General features: G+C 37.3%; 1 protein-coding gene across 2 annotated transcripts in view; it reads left to right on the plus strand.

Annotated features, from left to right (window-relative positions):
- PDE7B (phosphodiesterase 7B) overlaps window positions 1–20,793 on the plus strand; it is a 167,135-nt gene that overhangs the window by 43,845 nt on the left and 102,497 nt on the right. Inside the window, exon 2 of one of the 2 annotated variants that reach the window (XM_033054217.1) lies at window positions 11,327–11,393. In XM_033054217.1, coding sequence (XP_032910108.1) covers window positions 11,327–11,393 — 67 coding nt within the window. The remainder of the gene's footprint in view (window positions 1–11,326; window positions 11,394–20,793) is intronic. The other variant, XM_033054218.1, reaches the window with a different exon arrangement.

Below are 20,793 nucleotides of genomic sequence, written 5' to 3' on the forward strand. Positions count from 1 at the left end.
CTAAGAAAACAGTGTATTTTCCTTCAGCTGTTAGTGAGCCTCAGAGCTGTATCTTGCTATTCACCTCGTACTCTTCCCTAGTGGTTAATTAGTCCTAATAATGGTGGCCATAGCAGTATTAAAAACATCTTTTTAATTCCTTCACAAAAATGAAGTGAATTTAGAGTTATTAAACAGTCCATGCTGCCCTCCCTCTATGACCAAACATTCTGGATATCCCACATCCCAGTGAGACCATTTGCAACTCCCTTAGTTCTGCTTCCTTGACAGCCACATAACTGTCATGTGGCAACATGGAAAACATTTTCCCAGCTGTGCAGTTCCAACCTCTAACATTCAGGATTAATGCTGGTTTTAATGTCCAGCCTGTGTTTACACTGAGAGTCAGCTAAATCCTTCTGAATGCGTTTGATGAAGAGTTAGGCATCCAGGCTTTTCTCTAATCAGGTGGGCTAAATAAGTCTCTAGAAATTTCTCTCTCTCTTCCTTTATGAACCTAAAAATGTAGAGCTCAATTCCTTCAAGTGAGATTCAAAAAAAACCCCACCTTATTTGTCAATATGATCTACATGTTAATTCTTGGGAGTTTTATAAAACAGACTTCTACCGGTACAGAGTCTTCTTCATTTAAAGAAATAACTCGGTAAGATGTTCAGTATCTTAGCAATTGTTTGAAAATATACAGAGAGAATGATTTTTCCTGAAGCCTATCATATAAAATTTGGGAATTAAATGAAAAAATTCAAAACCAATTTGTTTTGAATCCCATCTTTAACATAAATACATAATAGCAATCACATGCAAATAGCACAAGACAAAAACAAATAGATCCAAGAATAAAATCTTTTGAGAACAAAATTATAGATGATGAACCCAGTTTTTCCTTTGGGGGATCAGTTAAAGAATAAACTATATATGGCAGGTATTAGTCACTTTGCTTGATACACCCACTGCAAGAAACTCAGCTGTGGTGATAAGATTGGTAACAGACACAGAAGAGCAATGATGCCATGTGTATTAGTCAGAATCAAATTGATTAATACTGAAAATGAAACAGATTGTCTGGTTTTGTACAGACAAGTAGTGGATATATGATAGAAACTCCACCAGTAAAATGTTCACCATGTTGACTTTGGCAGGTAAGAGTGGAAGGTATGAGCAAAGCCAGGCCAAAAGGCAATCTAAGATTATTTCCATGACAACAGGTTAACATTTCTTAATTCTACAGATGAAGTACAGTTCACAGTTTTCCCCCTGAAAAGCAGTGTCTGGTTGGATAGAGAGCAATAGCAGACACGTCTTTGCCTCTTTTGCAGAATTCTTGAGGTTTACTACTAACAGTAGGAAGACATCTCTTCAAGAGAATAAATCCAGAAGAAGGGACGGAACCACATTCAACCAAGTCCTTCTCTAGCCTTCATTTAAATCCCATAAATAGTAGGTGTTGTTGCCTCTTAGCAAAGCCTGAAAGAATAGTAACTATTTCCTTTTTCCTGTTTTTATTACAAAAAAAAGCCAGTTTAGTATAGAGGCATTCTATGAAATTAATTTGTACTCTGCCTCTTTTAATAAGCATTACCTTTCTTATATTATATGCTTTACTGTATGTTGTAGTTAAAATGTGAGGTACATGACCTTTTCTCTACTACAAAATGAAGTTCTTCATAATCAAGTGTAAAATACTTTCATGTTTCTTATTGATAAAAACTTCATAAGAAAACAAAGACTGGCAGGTAAAATGCTTCCAATAGGGTGAATTTAGAGGTCTCTTACCCTTCAATATGATCCGGATATTGTTTGGATTACACATGGAAGTGAACTCTGTAATAAAATTTCAGACTTGTTTGAATACCTGCTCTCAAAACAAGGATTATGACAGCAGTCACAGATAGCTATGAAGCTATGATGGCTTTATTTTCTCTAGACTAGAGATTGATGGCTCTAAAAGACATTGAGTGTAGACCAGGGAACATTTTGTTCCCATTGAGTGTTTTTGCTGGTTTTTATTCTAGTTGTTTCTGCAGTCTAACATAAGCCTCTTTAGAATGAAAAGCTTGTACAATTTTTGTGTGGGGAATCAACATGCAAATCACTTGGGAAGGCATTGGGACTGCCAGAGAAGAAGCAAGATACCTGGGCAATTAATTCCTTGTGTAAACTTCTGGGCATTTCATTCCTGGTGTGAATTCCTATGATGAGTTTTTACCACAGTAAAAGAAACATTTGCAGGCACTTTGTCCTTTTACCTTCTCAAGGGTAAGCATGGAAGTAGTCTTGGCTAAGAGATTGTAATCAGAATCTGTTCAGAAGTGAAAGAAAAGAGCAGCTTTGTGCAATACTTGCCAGCAATACACCTATTTCAAACTGATGCTTCCACACATAAAACAAAGCAAAACAAAACACTCTGCTTCTGGGAATTATTTTCAGGGAGAAAATTAGTCTTTTTGGCATTGCTCCAAAAGACTGCAACCTTGGAAACAGCAGCTAATGTGTCAAAATAATGTGGATTTCCCTGTATCTGAAATATGTTCATAGGGATTACTGCAGTAGCATCTAAGTATTTCCTGATGATATAATGGCATATGTGTGGCCCCAGATGTTATTAATCCCACTTTGAAATTTGAGAAAGAGACATTAGTACCAATGACACTTTCTTTTAATACAGAAGATGTTCTTCCACAATGTCTAACAATTTTGAAATGCAAATTTTTCCTGTCAAAACAACACTTGCTGTTTTTTTAGCTCCATATGCACACAGAAACATAGTTGTATGCTGGCTGTACTTGACTTTATAAAAGCCATGTTTTCAGTGTTAAGGTCACTCATCTTTTTTGGTTTGTTTTCCTCTTCTAAGCTGCAGTGATGTAGGAGTGTCACAGAAACACAGAATGGCTCAGGTTGGAAGGCACCACAGTGGGTCCCACCTCCCTGCCCAAGCATATCCTAGAGCACACAGCCCAGGATTGAATCCAGAGAATTCTTGAGTCTCTTGGTGAGGGAGATTCTCAATGAGTATTACACATAAGTACATAAAGTACTGCTAATGGATAGCTGTGACTGTAGAAGCATGTGTTAATCGATGTCCATTTTTACAGTATATGTTTGGTAGCATGCTGGATGGGTGCCCACAACATTTTGTTATCAGGCCAATTTTGCAGGACTACTGAAGATAGCACTTATATATTAATATTGCTTATAGTGGTGAAAGAGCTTAAAAATAGGTGCAAAGCAGGAGAGCTCAAAATGTTTGAAAAGTATAACCAGGAGCAAAGTTGTGAGTAAAACTGTAAGTGGTTGGCAATAAACCCAGGAGACATTGTGAACATGAACTATTCATATTGTGACACATTAAAATCATCTGAACAGCTAATCCGAAGAGGTTCCCGTGGCCATCCTTTGGTGGTGTCCTCTTTGCAATGGGGCCCAGGTCTCCTTAGGGCATCATGGGGCCTCAAAGTGTTGCAGAAAGGACTTTGTTCATACAAAGTTTTATTTGCCCAGTTCCTTATGGATGCCAGACAAAGTTACCTTAGGGAAAGAGCAAGAAGAGAGAGAGTGAGAAATGAGAAAGGGAAAAGCTCCCTTTTAACAAGATGGCCAATTCTGCAGTCGTTTAGCAGCTGTCCTTGAGACCCTACTACCTTCAGACCCAGGCACTGTGTGGTGCACAAGCAAGGAACTAGGGAAAAGTAGCTTCCTGCCTTCTGCCTCTAAGCGCTCTATTTTCACTTCTGCTGAATCTGTCAACTTGACAAGACCTTCCACATTTGTGTTCAGTTTTGTTTAACGACTTCTAACTCTCTCCTACGTGTTTGTTTGGTCCAGTGCCATTCTGTTACCTAAGTATGCCAGAAAGTGAGTGAAAGTGGTGGACTCGTGAACACATTACCTAAATGTTGGTATAGTATGGTATGGTATGCTTTTGGCGGGGGTTGTTCTCACTAGCTCCTATTCCTTAAAAACTAAGCCCTAGAAAGGATGAAATAGGACAGCCTCAGTATATTCCTATGTTTTAGGGAACCAGGAAAGCCCAGCTCTTGAGCAACAGGTGGCCACTGGTGCTTGGTGCTGCTCAGGAAGGGGTCAGGGAGATGCCCGTGTCAACTCCCTGGCACTCAGTCCTCCCATCCTTCCTGAGACTGCACTTTGTTTGCAAACTATATGGTATGCAGTGGGCACACACAAGCAAGCAGGTGCCAAAATTCATCCCACATTGCTCTGAACAGCCTAAGGAGACTTTTCAGGAGATCCATTCTCCCACAGACCTCTGATTTGCTTATTGGAGAGAGTGGTGTGTCAGCTGGCGCTTCCAAGGCTTTGATCCAGTAGATTGGTAGGAATTATGTGACAAAAACATGTGGTTGAAGTTGAGACCTAAATTTTCACAAATTAATGTCATATTTTCTTCCCATTATATGTTTAAATGGAAAGTTAAAATGGCTGTGACCATGGAAAGCAACTAGGAGAACAGCCCAGCTCTACAATTCAGAGGATGAAAGATAATTATGTGGTCCAGGAAATGTTTTAAGTACAAAGAACTTTGATGTTTCACATCACAGCAACAATAAATAGAGAGAACATATTTGCCTTTTCCCTAATATTGATGTTTTCCTCCCATCTTCCCTCCCACTTAGAACTGTTTCTGTGGTGGGAGGATCCATTAGGTAATCTACAGATGTTAAATGTAAACTAGAAAATGAATTGTAATACTGATTCATCCCATGAGGGTAAAAAACTGGCCTGCTCTTTAATGTTTCTTGGATGATAGCACCCCTTCAGAGCATGCCTGAAAATTGTACCTCACCCATTAATGCACACTCGACTGTAACTTACTGCCTATTAAAACTCAACATTGTTATTGCTTAGTAATTCTGGATTTGGCTCCCAGTGTCCCTGTTATAAACACTATAAAGTAGGGGTGCCATATTGAAACACTGACACATTCTCATGGGGGTCAGGGCTACTGGCACCTCCCTAATGAAGTCACCCTGTTAAATTTCTTTTCTTCCTAGACTTGAGAAGAAAACAAAGCAGTTGAATGGCTGTATCCATTTTCCAGCAGCACTAATCCATTTCAAACCACTCTTAACCATATTAAATCACAGGTTTGTGATAAAATGAACTGCTTAAAGGTTCACCTCAGGCTATTTAGCCCACAAACAAGATGCTGACTACTGGCAGCAATGGGTGGTTGGAAATTATTGCTGAATTTAGTTGCAATTACTTAGTTTGCTGTGTCTTCTGTTCAGACTAGCTGAGGGTCTACAGCGTTGTAGATTACAGAATGAAATGCAGTGCCAGAGTTCTGCTGGAGATTGACAGTGACAGTGTTGAGAGGTTACTTGACCAACATGTTTTAATTTCATGGAGGGAAGAGTAACCTTCCCTTTCACTGGGAAAACTTGGAAAGGGATGAACTCTCTGAACAAGTCTGCCCAGATATAGCTATGCTACTCTGCAGAAAATCATCCAGGTGTTAAGAGAACCTGAATTTTCAGTTTAACTACACCTCAATACTGATACTAAATAGGGAAGCTGGAAACTTTCCCCATGAAATACAGTACAGCTGCAATATAATAGTTGCAATGCAATAGTAGTAATTTGAATAGCAAAAAAATGTAGCATTCTGGCTTCTAATAGTATTTTAAAGGCAGTCATCAGTATGCAAGCGGATGGACATGCACACAGTACATGCCAGTTAAAAGGAAGTGTAGTTATTTTCAGCCCAATTTAGTGAAACCCTTGACTTGCCTAATGTAGGTCTAAATTTTCAGGTAAATATAAGATTTTAGCTATAATCACTATGGGAACTGTTAACAAGTCCTTGGGAAATAGTATATAAAACAAATCACAATTTTTTATAGATCTTGGGTAATTTCATTAGCTGAAAAATTCTAGTAGTGTTTGCTACCAATGAGAATGTTTATACATTTATACATTTATACATGTAATTCTCATGTTGCATTCATTATACACACACTTTTGTGTAAGAAAGGCTAAGTAAAATTCTTGAAGAATGCAGAGTCATCAATTCAAGGTCACATGAATGGGGCAACATCTTTCAATTTATTTTCTTCGGAGAAAATTTATCAAATGTGGTCCTGTTAGAATTAAAATACAGTGTGATACAGAGAAAATAAGCTTATGTCTCTAAACAAAAACAATGGCTATATTTCCTTTGCTAAGGCCAACAAAGACCATGGATAAAAATCCAGCAAAACTCAGAAGTATCTGACGTTTAAGTGCATCTCAAAATTACAGAGTATCAGTAGGCAACTTCCTTGTTTTGCATAAAAGTTGATTTAATCACTACCAGATGTTATTACAAGGCTTTTATTTTGGGGGAGGTGATAGTAGAAAGGCTACAGGTAAGAGAGATCACACATCAGTCTGCTTTTGTAATTCCCATACTTTCTTTTGTCCCTGTCGGTGAAGAGAGGCAGAAAGGGAAGCACAATGCCTTGGATATCCTACAGTTCCTACACTCTGCTAGTTTATCAAGTGAAACTTAAAAGGCCTCGCATGCAGCCTGAAGATGAAAAGTGTGTGGTCTGACTCTTTCTGAAATATTGCCCTTAAATTTCAGCTATTTATGAGTGGCCTCTTGTTTTTATGGAAGTTTGCTAACTAAAAGTAGCATTAAAGTTAGCATAAAGCATTAAAAGTAGCATAAAGCACTAAGTTAAAAAGTAGCATTGTTTTTCACACTAGCAGATTTTACATCTATAATCCTTAGGCAAATAGAATGATGTTTTTTCATACTAGAGAACATTTTTTAAGTACCTTTTATAGATGATGGATATAGGAACATAATACGAAAACAGAAATATGAGTAACTAGCATTTTTAATTGCCTCTGAGATAATCCATTTATTCATAAAAGCATAGAAGCATTTTGCTCTGCCTTAAATTCTTTTAATCAGATGGTGTATCTTTTAACTCTGCTTTCTAAAGGTATGAGAAATTATATGTATTACTCAAGGAAAGAAAGAAAGAAAGAAAGAAAGAAAGAAAGAAAGAAAGAAAGAAAGAAAGAAAGAAAGAAAGAAAAAGCTCTTTCACCAAACTGTACTGTTACGTGGAATCTACTTCCATCTACTATTGGTAAGAGCAAAGCATACTAACTGGAGGTTACTTTAAAAAAAATAAATCAATAGATTCTTAATAAATATTTGGCACTCAATCAATGCGCAGTTAACACATCTCCTCTGTTTGGAGGAACAATAATCCCTGTCACCTCCTGCGAAAAGGAAATGATGCAATATTTACTGTCATGTTTGGCTGATCCTGTACCTCCCTATTATTGTAGTGTTGGAAGAGACACGTGTTGAACGCTATACTCAGGACAAGCAGAACAAAACAGATTAGAGTGAAGAAGCCTATAAGTATGGTTCCTACTCTAATAATCTTTTAAACTTGCTTTAAAAAACTTGGTTATTTGCAGCTTAAAAAGGTAAAAATTACCCACATCCAAATTTCATGCCCAAAAAGTTCCTACTATATTTTTTAAACACTACACAATCTAACAAGATTAAAATAATTAAATGCTAGATCAGTGTTAATTATATGCCTTTAATAAGTAGAAAATTAACATACCACTTACTGCAATTTTCATTAAAAAGACTTTCAGACGTTTACTTGCTGAGTTTTGTCATAGAAAAGAGTTTAGACCCATTTATTTCAATTACTTGATTTGCATCTTCCTCCTTAAACTGAGTAATGCATTAGTTTATCATACGGATAGAAGTTGAATAGAATGACTTCAAACCAGTTTTTCCATAAGCAAAATGTTCTCTACAACATTAAAAAAGAAAACAAACCATCCAACAAACTAAGAGCATATTCTGGTTGAGGTATATACACCCTGTTTATTGCTACATATCTCAAATCCTCAAATGCAGCTGGTGTGAGCCCAGGCATGCTTGAAATGGAAACCCAGCCTATGAATGATCACGTAATACCAGGGAAGTAACATGAGATGCATTACTGTGTTAGAGCACACAGAGTCGATTTTCCACCCATTCTCTGCATGAACTTTTTGCCTGCTAGTTATGCCCTGCTTTGTTGAAGTTTTACTTACACTGTTTTGGTACAGGGCTTTGTGCAGATGGCTGCCCATTTCCCTGTGCACTGTTCATAGTGTCTTGCACTGGTCATCTTGCGTGAGAGCACCCTTGTCCAACAGAGCCTTTCTCTGTGGAAGATGATGCCTGTGCCTTTCAGTGTTTCCCTATTCTGACAACTGGTACTGGGCCATTAGTGTCATCCAGGCTGGTTTCAAGCAATCCAATGTACTTACCTTACCGAGTTCGTGGCACATTTCTTCTGAATTCCGTGTCCTTTTGTTGCCATTCTCATTTTTCACTCAGTTTTATTTTAAGCTTCACTTTCAGCTGCTCCATGATTCAGTCTCTTTTCCATAGGAGATGTGTAAGTTCCATTCTAGTTTACTACATTGCAGCTTGTGTAACAGGCTCAATATCATGACATGCATCTGATCTCAAGAAAGGGAGTAGAGAGTAGATAATTTATAAATTCATCTTCTTATATAAATATAAATTTTTTTTCATATTTATTAAAAAAATGTGTAATGAACTGCAGGCGCATGTCTATGTGGAAATGAGCCTCTATTACTGAAAATACTATTAACCAAAAGCACCTATGCTTACCTTTTCTCCAGAAAGAGAAGAAAAACAGTCTAGTCCAGAGTTCAAAATATGTAGTTATAATACATAGTCAAAATAGATGAACATACAATGAAGACTCAGAGGGTTGACTTTTACTTGTATTTACCCACTTCTTTGTTAAATCTGATCAATTCAAAACATGACAGTCCTTTGAAATTTTTCAACAGCAAAGGATCTCCCACTTCAGAGAAACTGAACACTAGTAGTATTATTTTCAGCAGCACTGCCTCTGTGAACTCACCAGCCTCACATCCAGGTTTGCATATGGCAGAGCCAGTCCAACCAATATTATACTAGGCACAGCCATGAAGCCCAGACTGAGATTTAAAATATCCCAATCTCAGGCATGTCCAAGGTCATTCCTCCTCCTCTCTCTGCTTTCTGACTGGTTGAAATTCAAAAGTAGAATAACCAGCATCTAATATCAATTCCTATTTCTTCTCCCTGATAGATTCTTTACTGACTCTATAACCAACTTAGATGTTTTCAGGAGGGAATGGGTAGCTCCTGTAAGGTTAGTTTGGAAAATTAGTTTAGTCTTTGGCAATATTTCACAGTACCAACCACGACGTACAAGCAGGCATAACAAAACTAAACAGGAAGTAAGCCAGCCCAGGAAAAGGGCAGAGGAAGCTTATCCAGCCGTGGAAGGGATTCATAGCACTTGTGGTAAAGTCCCGGTTTAATCCTAAAGATTAAATCCTGAAATCATTCCTCACTTTTTGTTCATGGAAAACATTTGCTAACATTTGCTATTCTTTGGATGAGCAAAAGTGAGATCCTGCTGTGTTTCTGTGCCATTTTACACATCCAGGATCCAACTAGGTCTTTTTCAGATGCTTTGAGCAGCTTGGTAACAGTTTATTTTTCATTCCACTGACATGCCTATGAACTTTTACTAGCAACGGAAGTTAAATTGCTGCAGAAGATCTTTCTCCTGGTATTTGCAGCTGCAGTGGTAGTGGTGAAAAATCTCCTAGGCTGAGTGTCGTAATTTTCAACCATTTCTGTGGACTGTAGGCATAAAGGGAATTCAGATAAGGCTGTGAACTTGCATACAGTTATCTGAATCTTACTTGCAAAGTTTTCAAAGTTCATCCATCATCACAATGGATCCCGTGGGATGTTAGTTGGCTCTGGGGGACATTAGCCGTTTTCCCAATTTCATAACTCTGGGACTGGTGAGTATTGTTAGACATTGTAAGACACCACTTGCCAGCCTTAAATGTGATCTTTATATAAATATGTCTGGAACATACAGTACCTCTGAGGTACTGAATCAAAAATAATCAAAGGTTTTCACAGAGCACGATAATTCCAGGGGTGAGGTGGGCAGTGAATTTTGACATGTTTTCTACCATCTGTGTTTGTCTTAGAATGCTTGCTTGAGAAGAAGCAGCTGGAAGACTTCTGTGAAAATATGCCTATATTCTAGCATTATTCTCAGAAGAATAATGTCAAGTTTCTGTTTCTCCTGACAGGGAGCTGGTATAAGAGCATTGATAAAATTAACTTTGAAATGCAAGGTGTTGTTTTTCTCTTTCAATGTTTCTGTAGTATGTGCTCCCACCTAGGATGGTTAATACAGACATCTGTTTGCTCTTTTTAGATGTACTGATATATGAAAAGACTCTGTGTGGGACTTTTGTTTGTTTATTTGTGTTTATTTCAGTGTGAGGGAGGTGAAAAGTTTTTTAACAATAGTGAGTTTCAAATGTGTTGTTCATTTATGAAACTGCTGCTGTGTTTCATCTTCTTTGATGCTCTGAGGTTTTTTACCTGATTTGTAGGTTTAAATATTTGCTGCAATGTCACCTTCATTAATGAGAAAATAAGCAAAAAAAACCCAGTTCTAACAACTTCACCATAGGTGCTGAAAAGGAGAAAGTATGTAAGACAGAGAAAGAAAGAGAAACAGAAATGGACTGCTCTCAGTTAGTTTTACAAACTTTACTCACTCTGCTTTTATTCCTATTTGGCCGTGGATACCAAAACCATAAGTACATAGATAAGGAAGTAGAGACTACTTTTACCTACAAGATGTGAGGCTGTTCCTTAAGCCCCTCTCATGAGCTTTGAATGTAGTGATACAAAACTGAATCTTTTATGTAGCATCTGAAGAAACCACTACTGAAGTTAGTAGGATCTGTCCGCTGATTGTCTTTAATTGAAGCTGGATCAGACCCATGAGCCACACCAATTATATTTCTCCTGGCAGCTAAACTGACAGGTGTGTCTGCATAAACTCAGAAATGATATCTTGTTTGAAAACAACCTAACACTTCTGTGTTCTGATCATAACTCTAATGATGTTCCTTGACTGGGAGTATACAGGCAGACAATCATCCTTGATGATAGGGGCAGACATCAGTCTTAGCTTGAGACAGATCCAAAGGCAGTAAGACATTACCTTGAGTTTTCCCCAGCGAACACCCTGGAGTACAGTGCTGACCCATCCTGGCACATTTTCAACAACCATTTATTTTCTCAAACTTTGGCTACTTGCAAAGACTTTCACTTTGACATTTTTACAATGCGTCTTGAACATCTCTAGTTCCAAAACGTAAAAAGAGGTATCAGAGGATGAGGACAGGAGTACCATCACAGAGTCGTTAATGAAATCTATCTTTTTTTCCCCAGAGGTGCGGAGAAATCTCATTTGATAGTCCTGACCAGAATGCCAAATGTGTTCGCATGCTAGGTAAGGGTAAGAATCTCTTCACTTTTTTATTCAAGTGTGTGGATATGGAAATATGTTTAATTGGGAATTTCTTCTTAAAAGTACATGATAATGACCATGGTGATCCACAGTGGCATTTGCATAGCTCATCCACATGTAGTCCTCATGAATATATTCTTTGCAATGAACTTTCAATTATTTAAACAAAGTACATATATTCCAGAAGTGTCCATGTGCATAGATTAAAATATAGCAGTACCAACACTATAACTGGGAGCTCTGATGAGATGAAGTCCAAAACTCATATTCAAAAGCTGAAAATCTGTATTTTTAAGGACAGTATTAATTCCACAAGCATGTATCCAAAATCTCTAGAGCAGACCTTCAGCCGCATCATTCAGGGTAATTTCAGTCAATGGTTTTACTTATTTGCAGTGCCTATTATTCAGAAACAACACAAAAATCTTCTGCTATGTTTCATTAATTTCTGTGACCAATTTCATTGTAGTTGTTTCATCTGCAATGCTATTACTGCAACATTAATAGCATGGCTAGTATCACAGTGAAAGGCAGTAAGTGTACAAAAACCTAAGACATAATGTTTACTCAGAAAAAAAAATGAAATCACAGAACACTTGCAGGATTAGGCCCTAAATTCTGAAGACCATTGACCTGCCAGGGAAGAGATAAATATATACTGTAAATTAGAGCATTGCATTTAATAACATGAAGATTGAAATAGCCACAATTTTTTCAACTGCAACTGGCAGTGTCTAGGAACTTAATTCCCATCTGGGTGCATAGCTGTGCTCTGTATTAACAGATTATGTGGTTTGTTGTTTATATTCATTAAATCCTATTGTCACAACAGACTATAATTGCTGCACAGGAAATCTGTCATGCTTCTAGTGCACAGATCCCAACAGATGAACTGACACAATGGGCCATAATGATCGGTTACATCAATGATCCATGGTTAGAACTCCTTAATGGAACAAGCTGACAAAAAAAGATACACTTGTGATCCTTTATCATGCCAGTTATAATCTACAGTGTAAATACAATTGAGCTCCTAATACTCTAGTTCTAAGGAAGTTATATTCGTGCAAATGTTATTATGCATTTGGGGAAAGAATGGGGGATGGGAGAGAGGAGAAGGAGCAAAAAAAAATCCCTTCTGCATGGGTTTGTTCATCATTTCATTTGGCATTTTTAGAAGATGTCAGTCCAAAATTGGGAGTTTGACATCCCTCTTAGTGCAAACAATTCTTTAGGAGAAGCAAGAAGGAGATCTTGTTTCCATTGCATATGTTCCTGTCTACGTCTTGTAGTATATTCATGTACAAGAATGAGAACATATGCTGTGTTGTGTGAGGAAACAGCTAGGAATGTAAAAATTACTCCAAGAGCACATGCCAAAGGTGTAACTGATTCTCAGAGGTTACGTCTCTTGTATTAAAAAATATTTCACCTGCTATTGTTATTTTTCAGTGTCACTAGCACCCTAAGGTATTCCAAATCATATACAGAACTGAAACTATTCTAAGTGCAATTTGTATATTCCAGAACTGACTCTGAAGAATTGTGGGAAAGAGAAACTAACAAGTACAAACACAGTAGAAACTACCGTCTCTCTGAGAGTGACTACTGAAGACAAGCTCCATTGTCTCCATTTATCACAGAAATCTGTGTGGTTCTGGTAGTGCTGTGAAGCCAGAGGGTGTGCATTCTGGACACCTCTCTTTTCATACTGAGCTTGTAGGGTAGAGCAGAAACCAGAAATTGTGCAGCCAAAAAGGCCTAAGACTTTGTGTTGAATGTGTCATGCAGTGCCCAGCCTCATATTTTACAAGGCAATTGAATTTCCAAGAGAATGTAACACAGTTTGTCACTGATCAATGCAAAGCTGACATTATTAATGTCTGTGGGTGTGACCAGTGAACAAAGCACAGCGTGCCTTCAGAGAGGGACATATTTCTTGGCTGCTCCATCTTTGAAATATGCTGAAACTGTCGTGCTGTCATTTAATGGAACAGTGACACGGTGCTGACAGAAATCTAGAGAGCAAGTCCCAGCAACTGCAAGAGGATAATTACCCCAGTAAGTAAAGAAACATAGGAACCTGGAGTACTGACTGTGTTTCTTCAGGGATCTTTGATGCAAGATCAGTTCATACCTGAAACTACACATTATTGAGCTGTACTCTAAAATAGTAGGAGCTGGTTTTGTCAGAAAATGTCTGTATCTGCTTTATACTGCTGGTTCTGGACTAGCTTCAAATCTAAAGTTTTTTAGAAGTAATGCCAGGCTTGCCACTGAGTCCACATTCCTTGAGGTAACATGGATTATGTGTATGAAGTTCATTTTCTATAAAGGTTGAGGAAGAGAGGTTTGCAGTAAAAATCCTTCTTCTTGCTAGAAAACAGTAAATAATAGATGAAAAAAAAATGCTGAAATTCTTACAATGCCTTGAGTGAAAATAGGTAATTTTCGAGGCACTGACTAGATATCATTCAACCCAAGATTAAGAGCATAGAATCAGCTTAATGCCTCATCTTTCAGCATCAGAGTGATGGATATTTATAATTCAAGTGTAAAAAACAGCAAAATCTAATGGTCACTTAGCAGTGTTTCCTGAGGATACAAAAGATAATAGCTATGTGCTCTGACCAGAATATGTTTAGTATTAGTGTAATTATCTGCACTGAAATCGTTACAGAAAGTTATGTTCTCCCTCTTATTTTTTATATTGTACTTGTCTCTTTACACTTTTATCTGTGCTATGATTTAATCCCAATTGGCAACTAAGCAACATGCACCCACTTGCTCTCTTCCCCCCTGCAGCGGGAGCTGAATCAGAATAAAGTAAAACTTCTGGGCTGAGACAGGAACAGCTGAATAATAGAAGCAAAATAAAATATTATACTAATAATAATAACAACAACAACAATAATAATGGCAATTAAAAAGAAAGAGAGGAATAAAACCCAAGAGAAACAAGTGACGCACAATACAATTGCTCACCAGCTGCTGGCCAAAGTGATCAGCAGCTCCCAGCCAACATACACACACACACACACACACACACACACACACACACACAGAGAAAAAACCACAAATTTATTTCCTGATCATGATACTGTATGATATGGAATATTCCTTTGGCAAGTTCAGTGGCCCTGTTCACAGTCAGAGTACAGGAAACCAAAAATTCCTTTACAGCAAGCTGTAGGGAACAAAACTTTAACATCAGTGTGTTATCAACAGTTTTCTCATACTAAATTAAAAACACAGTGCTGTATCAGCTACAAAGAATGAAATTAACTCCATCCCAGTCAAAACCAGGACAATATGTTATACCAGTTAAAGCAACACAACTTTGGTAACTGTGACAGAAGAAAGTTGGTCAGGGGCCCACCTTAGCGTTTTGAAGACCTGAAGTGCTAAGACCCTAAATATATCACAGTTTTCTTGAGTATGATATTGGATAAGACTTTGAACCCTGCATATATATTGTCCTTTGAAAAATGGGGACATAAGTGTTTCCTCATTTCTTAGGAAGAAGAAGAAGAATAAATTTATAAGTACAATGAGAAGCTGAAGTTCTACAGTAATACGAGTAATGAAAATATCACGCTTTCAATAGAACTGTGTTATCAGAGGTTTCCCTTGAATCTCCAAGTCTGTCAGGAGATAATGGCAGATCATCAGCACTTCTAGGGCAAGAAAGAAAATCAGAACTGTTCTGCTTAAATTGGAACTGTTATCAAGTTAGTGAAGGCACTTGGCCATGAAAAAATTGTCTGATAATGCTAAACAGGATGTCAAAAACCTTTTGCTTTATGCTGCATTCTGAAAGGTAGAACCCTGGGCTCCTCATGCTCTTTAGTATTAATGATTTTGACTCAAAAAATTATAGTTAGCACAAAAATTGAGATTACAGAAATATACTCACTATGTAGTTATGTGATTTGTATTATGAAAGGCAGAAGGGAGCTATTCCTCTCCCTAGAGCACCCACTGCTATTTTCAGTGGCACAACCTGAGGTTAATTTTTCCCATATGCAGACAGACGTATTCTGGGCTCAGACATGACACAGTATCATATCATGCAGAGATAATTGGGTTAGTTTGCTGTGAAAATTGCTGGTTGGATGCCTGAGCTAATTAACTCTGCTGGGAAGGATTGCATACGAGCTTTTAAGAGTCCAAAGTTAAGGCAACTTAACTGGTTTTCACCTCCTTAACTAGCTCAGTTAACAAACTTAACTCAGTAACCTCTACATGGCAGAGCACTAAGTTTTAAGAATTTGTCCTGGAAGAAATGAGTTCCCACAGCTGGCTATAGAGTAGCACCAAAGCAAAAAGGTCTGCCAACTAGAAGAGAAGCTTCAATTTTTAATATATATATATGTGTGTGTGTGTGTGTGTGTGTGTAATTTTGTTTATATAAATAATTACCTGTTTATACAGAATAGATATAGTTATCCTTATATGCTGTCACATCAACTAAGGGACACCTCTGCATAGTTAAAATACATATTTATTCATTATTTGACTATAGAAAATAGGCAGTTGCACCCATCACAACACATAAAAAATTAAATTATCCCTTCAATTTTAATCTGTTCAACCTGATTGATGATAGTGAAGTAAGGGGGATGGATAAGTGCAAATTATTTAGTTTATTACTCCAGCAAGCAGTCTTTTACCACCAGATTTAGTCTTTACTCCTTAATGAAATGCTAGGCAGATTTTGAAGAGGTCACATCCCTTGTTGGCCAACTCTGCTGTCTGCAGAAATTCTTCCAGGGGAAATGTGAATCGCCCTCCTTAAGGAGCTGGTTAGTAAGATGAAAACACAAGCCTTCCAGACACCCCATGGCAAAAGGCTGAGGTGCTTTCTTTTCATTACTGTAAATTCCAAGCAGACAGGAATGATGTGGCTGAGTTTTGTTTCCCATTTGGTGCAGACTTAATCCTTGCAAGAGCAGACAGATGAATCCTTGCTTGGAATAAAAGTAGTTTCCTCACTACCAATTTAAATTTCCTCAATACCAATTTAAAATTAAATAAAAACAACAACAAAAGAAGCAATTATTTAAAAAAAATTAGGTAGTGACACCCTTTTTTTTTTTAAATTCCCCATACTACTGGTACATAACTTCATTGCTTTGAGGCAACAAACTGTTTCATATTCCAGCACAGAGAGGTGTCTACGTCCCTCATCTCCCCAAAAAAGTTGGTTTTTGGCATACTTCCATCACTTATTGCCTATGAAGAGTTACGGGCAAACGAACCGGCATTTAGCCATGAAATTAGTTTCGTGAATCCAGCTTCAGTCTTGGTGGCTCTTTGCCCACAGCAGGAAACCACCACACATTTGAACAGAGTTGGCAGGCACAGCTTGAGAGAGAGAGACATTGCTGGAATAACAACTGTGTTGAAAGCCAGGAGAGAGGGGTACTGGCAAGGCTCTGGTTGGCTGGTCCCTGCCTTATATAACCATTGGAGGCACCTTCCCTTGTGGCAGAAAAAAATCTATTACAACGTACTTTGCAAAACTTGATCAGGTAAATAACCAAACAACTTAATGGGTAGAAATACTGAAGAGTAATTAAATGTGTCAACTTGCCCTGCAGTGAAGGGAGAAAAAAATATTGAGGCATGTAGACAAATAGTTCTGCACTGGTGAAGAACCTGTGCATTTGAAATGTGACCCTATATCTCTTGCACATGCAAAACTTGTGCTGCAACTGATAGTCATGCATGAGCAATGGTGTTCTAAATAGCCAGATGTATGGACTATTTATATCCCAGTCACTCAAAGACTTACACCTGTACTTGACCTTACACAGACTTAGTATTCTATCCATGCAAATGAGGTACAATTAAACATATGAATTAATTTTTGTAAAATTAAGCAACATATTTATGTGGAAAAGGCCTAAAATCTACAGTGACTAGCAAGAAATGCATGCTTGTTGCTACACTGCCCATCAGGATTACTCAGAATTTCATAGCTGTCGGAAGGGAGAGGCTTAGGATGTCTGCTGCAAAAAGATAGGCTTCTATTCCATGAGTAGCTTGCAACACAGGATGAACAGAAGCAGATTTTTTTCCATTTATAAAGCGATGGTGTGAATGCATACAGAAAGATAAACACCATGTCTCCTTTTGATATCCTGTTAATGTACATAAGTTCAAAAATTAACATATAAGTCAATGCTTCAGGTTTTTCACTTATATTTCATATTCTAATTGCCACTCTCTACCAACAATTTATTCTGATGAGAACAGGATTGTATAGATATGATCTATGGAAATGTAGCTCTACGCAACTGAGTAGAGATTTTCAAATGACTTCTAACACATCTCCCTTTTTCCTCTAAAATAGTATTCGAGTGTATTAACACAATTTAAAAATAAGACTTAATTTCTGATGTTGCAACTATGCTTTTTAAGTGAATTTTTAAAAGTGGATTCTCTGTGTCCTTACCAGCACTGAAACAGAGGCTTATTGCTCCTTCACATCAGTTAAGACCTCCTCCCCAAGCTGACTGTATCTTCCTGAAATGCAATTCTTTCTAAATCTGCTTTCCCTGAGAGCGCCCATAACTTGCTGGCCATATAGTACAGAGCAGGCTAAAGGCTTGGGGCATCACCCCGTGCTTGATGTGTGTGGAAGGCTGAGATGCCAGGCTACCTACATGGGAGTGTTGCTTGGAGACAGAAAGTGGCAAACCAGCGGGCACGAGGCCACAACAGCAGCCCCTTTGTGCAGGACTCTACAGTGCACACACGCCACCACTGTGCCACTTCGTTCCCATGTTACGGCTTCAGGCTAAGCAAGCAGGAGTCTTTGTCTTCACTATAACAAGATTTTTGCCTAAAAACACAAAGAATGTCAAATCCAGCTTTTACTTTCATGACTATTTGAATAATTTGGGTAAGAAATCATTTAAAAAAAAATTAAACATTCAAATCTCTGATGTCTTAAGAATATTTTAAAGAGCAGTTCTCTAATAACATCTTGTTATTCAAGTAATTTTGATCTAATTACTATTTTAGGTAATTATATAGGCTGGTAGTTGAGTGACAGTGACCACTTGTTTATCCTGTTCTGTCCTGTAAATCAGGTCAGACTGAAACTACTTCTCTTGCAGTATTCTACCTTCCAGAAGTGTACTGAAGAAGACAAAAGTTGACCTTGTCCTTTTGAGCATGCATATAGAACACTTTTCTAAATATTATTTAGGGTTCTTGGTTTCCTATCACATAAACATTAACTTGAATCATATATAGTTTTATCCTGTGTCTGAACCTGGTACAGGAAAGAGATGGGAGTGACAGGGCACTTGCAGAGAATGCAGTAAAAAGGATATAATATATAATATATAATATATAATATATAATATATAATATATGATATATAATATTATATATATTATATATAATATATACTATATAATATATACTATATAATATATAATATATAATATATAATATATAATATATAATATATAATATATAATATATAATATATAATATATAATATATAATATGTAATATATAATATATAATATGTAATATATAATATATAATATATAATGTAAGCACAACATTATGGCTTTCTGTAGAAGAGAGTGTTACTGTGTTGCCTACGTCTGCAAAAGCTATTCATTTGGACCAGGAGACTCAACTGAGATTCAAAACCTCAAGAGATGATAAAAAACTCCTCTAGTCCCGCGACTAGAAATACCCCAAACCACTGACTCTTCAGCTTCTTTATCTATCAAAAAGTTTTCTTGACTTGTCTGAGAATTTAGGAAAAAGCTACAGGTTTGCAAGTCCTATCCTGAAGTTGCAGTCAAATCATTGCTACAAATACTTTCAAATTCTAGCAGACTGCAAAGCCAAGTGTTTCCCTTTTTGTCCAATGCATGTTGCAAACAGAAGGGTTGCATTCTGCTGCCCATGTATGTAATAACCTAGTGAGAGGTTAACCTTTTAATTCTGACCTTTCGTCATCCTAAAACAGTTAAACCTCATAGCACTTCTTTCTTACCTGCAAAAATAAAGGCAACCCAGGATGGTATTAAATGCACTCAGTGCCTCTATTGACCCTGCACAAGGAAAAATGCTGGATATGACTCCAGGAGGATAAGAAATATCTCCCTGCATCTGGAGGAGCACACACATGTAAGACAAGAAGAAACCTAAATTATGTTTCACAGACGTTTCCTTTTTCTTTTTTTTTTTTTTTTAACTAAGCACTTCTTTGAAAAGCAGAAGAACAGTGGCTTGATTGATTTACTTAAGATGATCTCATATGTTGTTTCATGGTATTTGTCACATGAGTTATTGCTGATCCCTGTTGAAAAATAGATTTCAAGTGCCTATTCACTCTGCTTCCTCACAGTTTGATTTTTCCTCATGCCTAACCTCGTGTCCAAACACGGACTGCATTCACGTAGTTTCCCATCTTCTTTGTCCAAAGTGTTATGAGTGGGTTGTGTTCACCCAAAGTACATGCTGTACAGAAAATTGCTGTGACTAACCATACTGCTATAATGACGTTCTCTCAAAAGATGAGGAGGGGGGAAAGGAACTCCAAACTGGGGACCAAATTGAAGAAGAAAACACTTATTCACAGTTCTACATCAGCCATCCCTCTATGATAGCCTACATATAATCAAATTTCCAGAGCTAAACTTTTCAAAATTAGATTTAAGATGTTCAGGTTTATAATTTGTGGTTTGAGCTCATCTCTAGCAATTAATCTTTGCTACTTTAATTATTACTTGGTGATACCTTGGAATTTCAAAGTCTCTGCAATGTCCTACACACTATTGTGTAGCTACCCTTAGTAAGAGTGATTTATGTCTGAGAAAACCACGGAATTCCTGTGCTTTCAGGCACTCAGTTCTTGACTGTATGTGCTCATAAACTTCTCAGGTTAAGAAGGCATTTTTCTATATTCTTCTCTGCTCTGTATTTTAAGGATATCTTGTATTCTGGAGCTGTTCTGAAATGTTGTTAATAATTTTACCATTCTAATTCTAATTGGCAGTGTAATATTTGTAGGATTTTTTTTCACCTCTAGTATAAAAGAAAAAAGCTACCAAATCAAAACTCTGCTGTTCTTTTGCCTGGTTAGCTGGGTAACCAGTTTTCCTTGATAGCTTTAGCTTCCCTTTCCTTTTTAAATTTTTTAATATTAAAATATCATTTCTAAATATAATCTGCTATCTTCTTGTACATCTCATACTTCTTAAAACATTAAGTTGCTTTCTTTGATCATCTGTTGATCATCAGACTACTTAAACATATATTTACATATTTTCACTGCAGCCAAAAACTGAGTAGATTGAAGTAAGTTTGCATGCCAGGGTCCGTCACAGTGTCTAGCACTGTGCATGCTCAA

The sequence above is a fragment of the Catharus ustulatus genome, chromosome 3 (genome assembly GCF_009819885.2).
Source record: "Catharus ustulatus isolate bCatUst1 chromosome 3, bCatUst1.pri.v2, whole genome shotgun sequence".
Taxonomy (NCBI): Eukaryota; Metazoa; Chordata; class Aves; order Passeriformes; family Turdidae; genus Catharus; species Catharus ustulatus.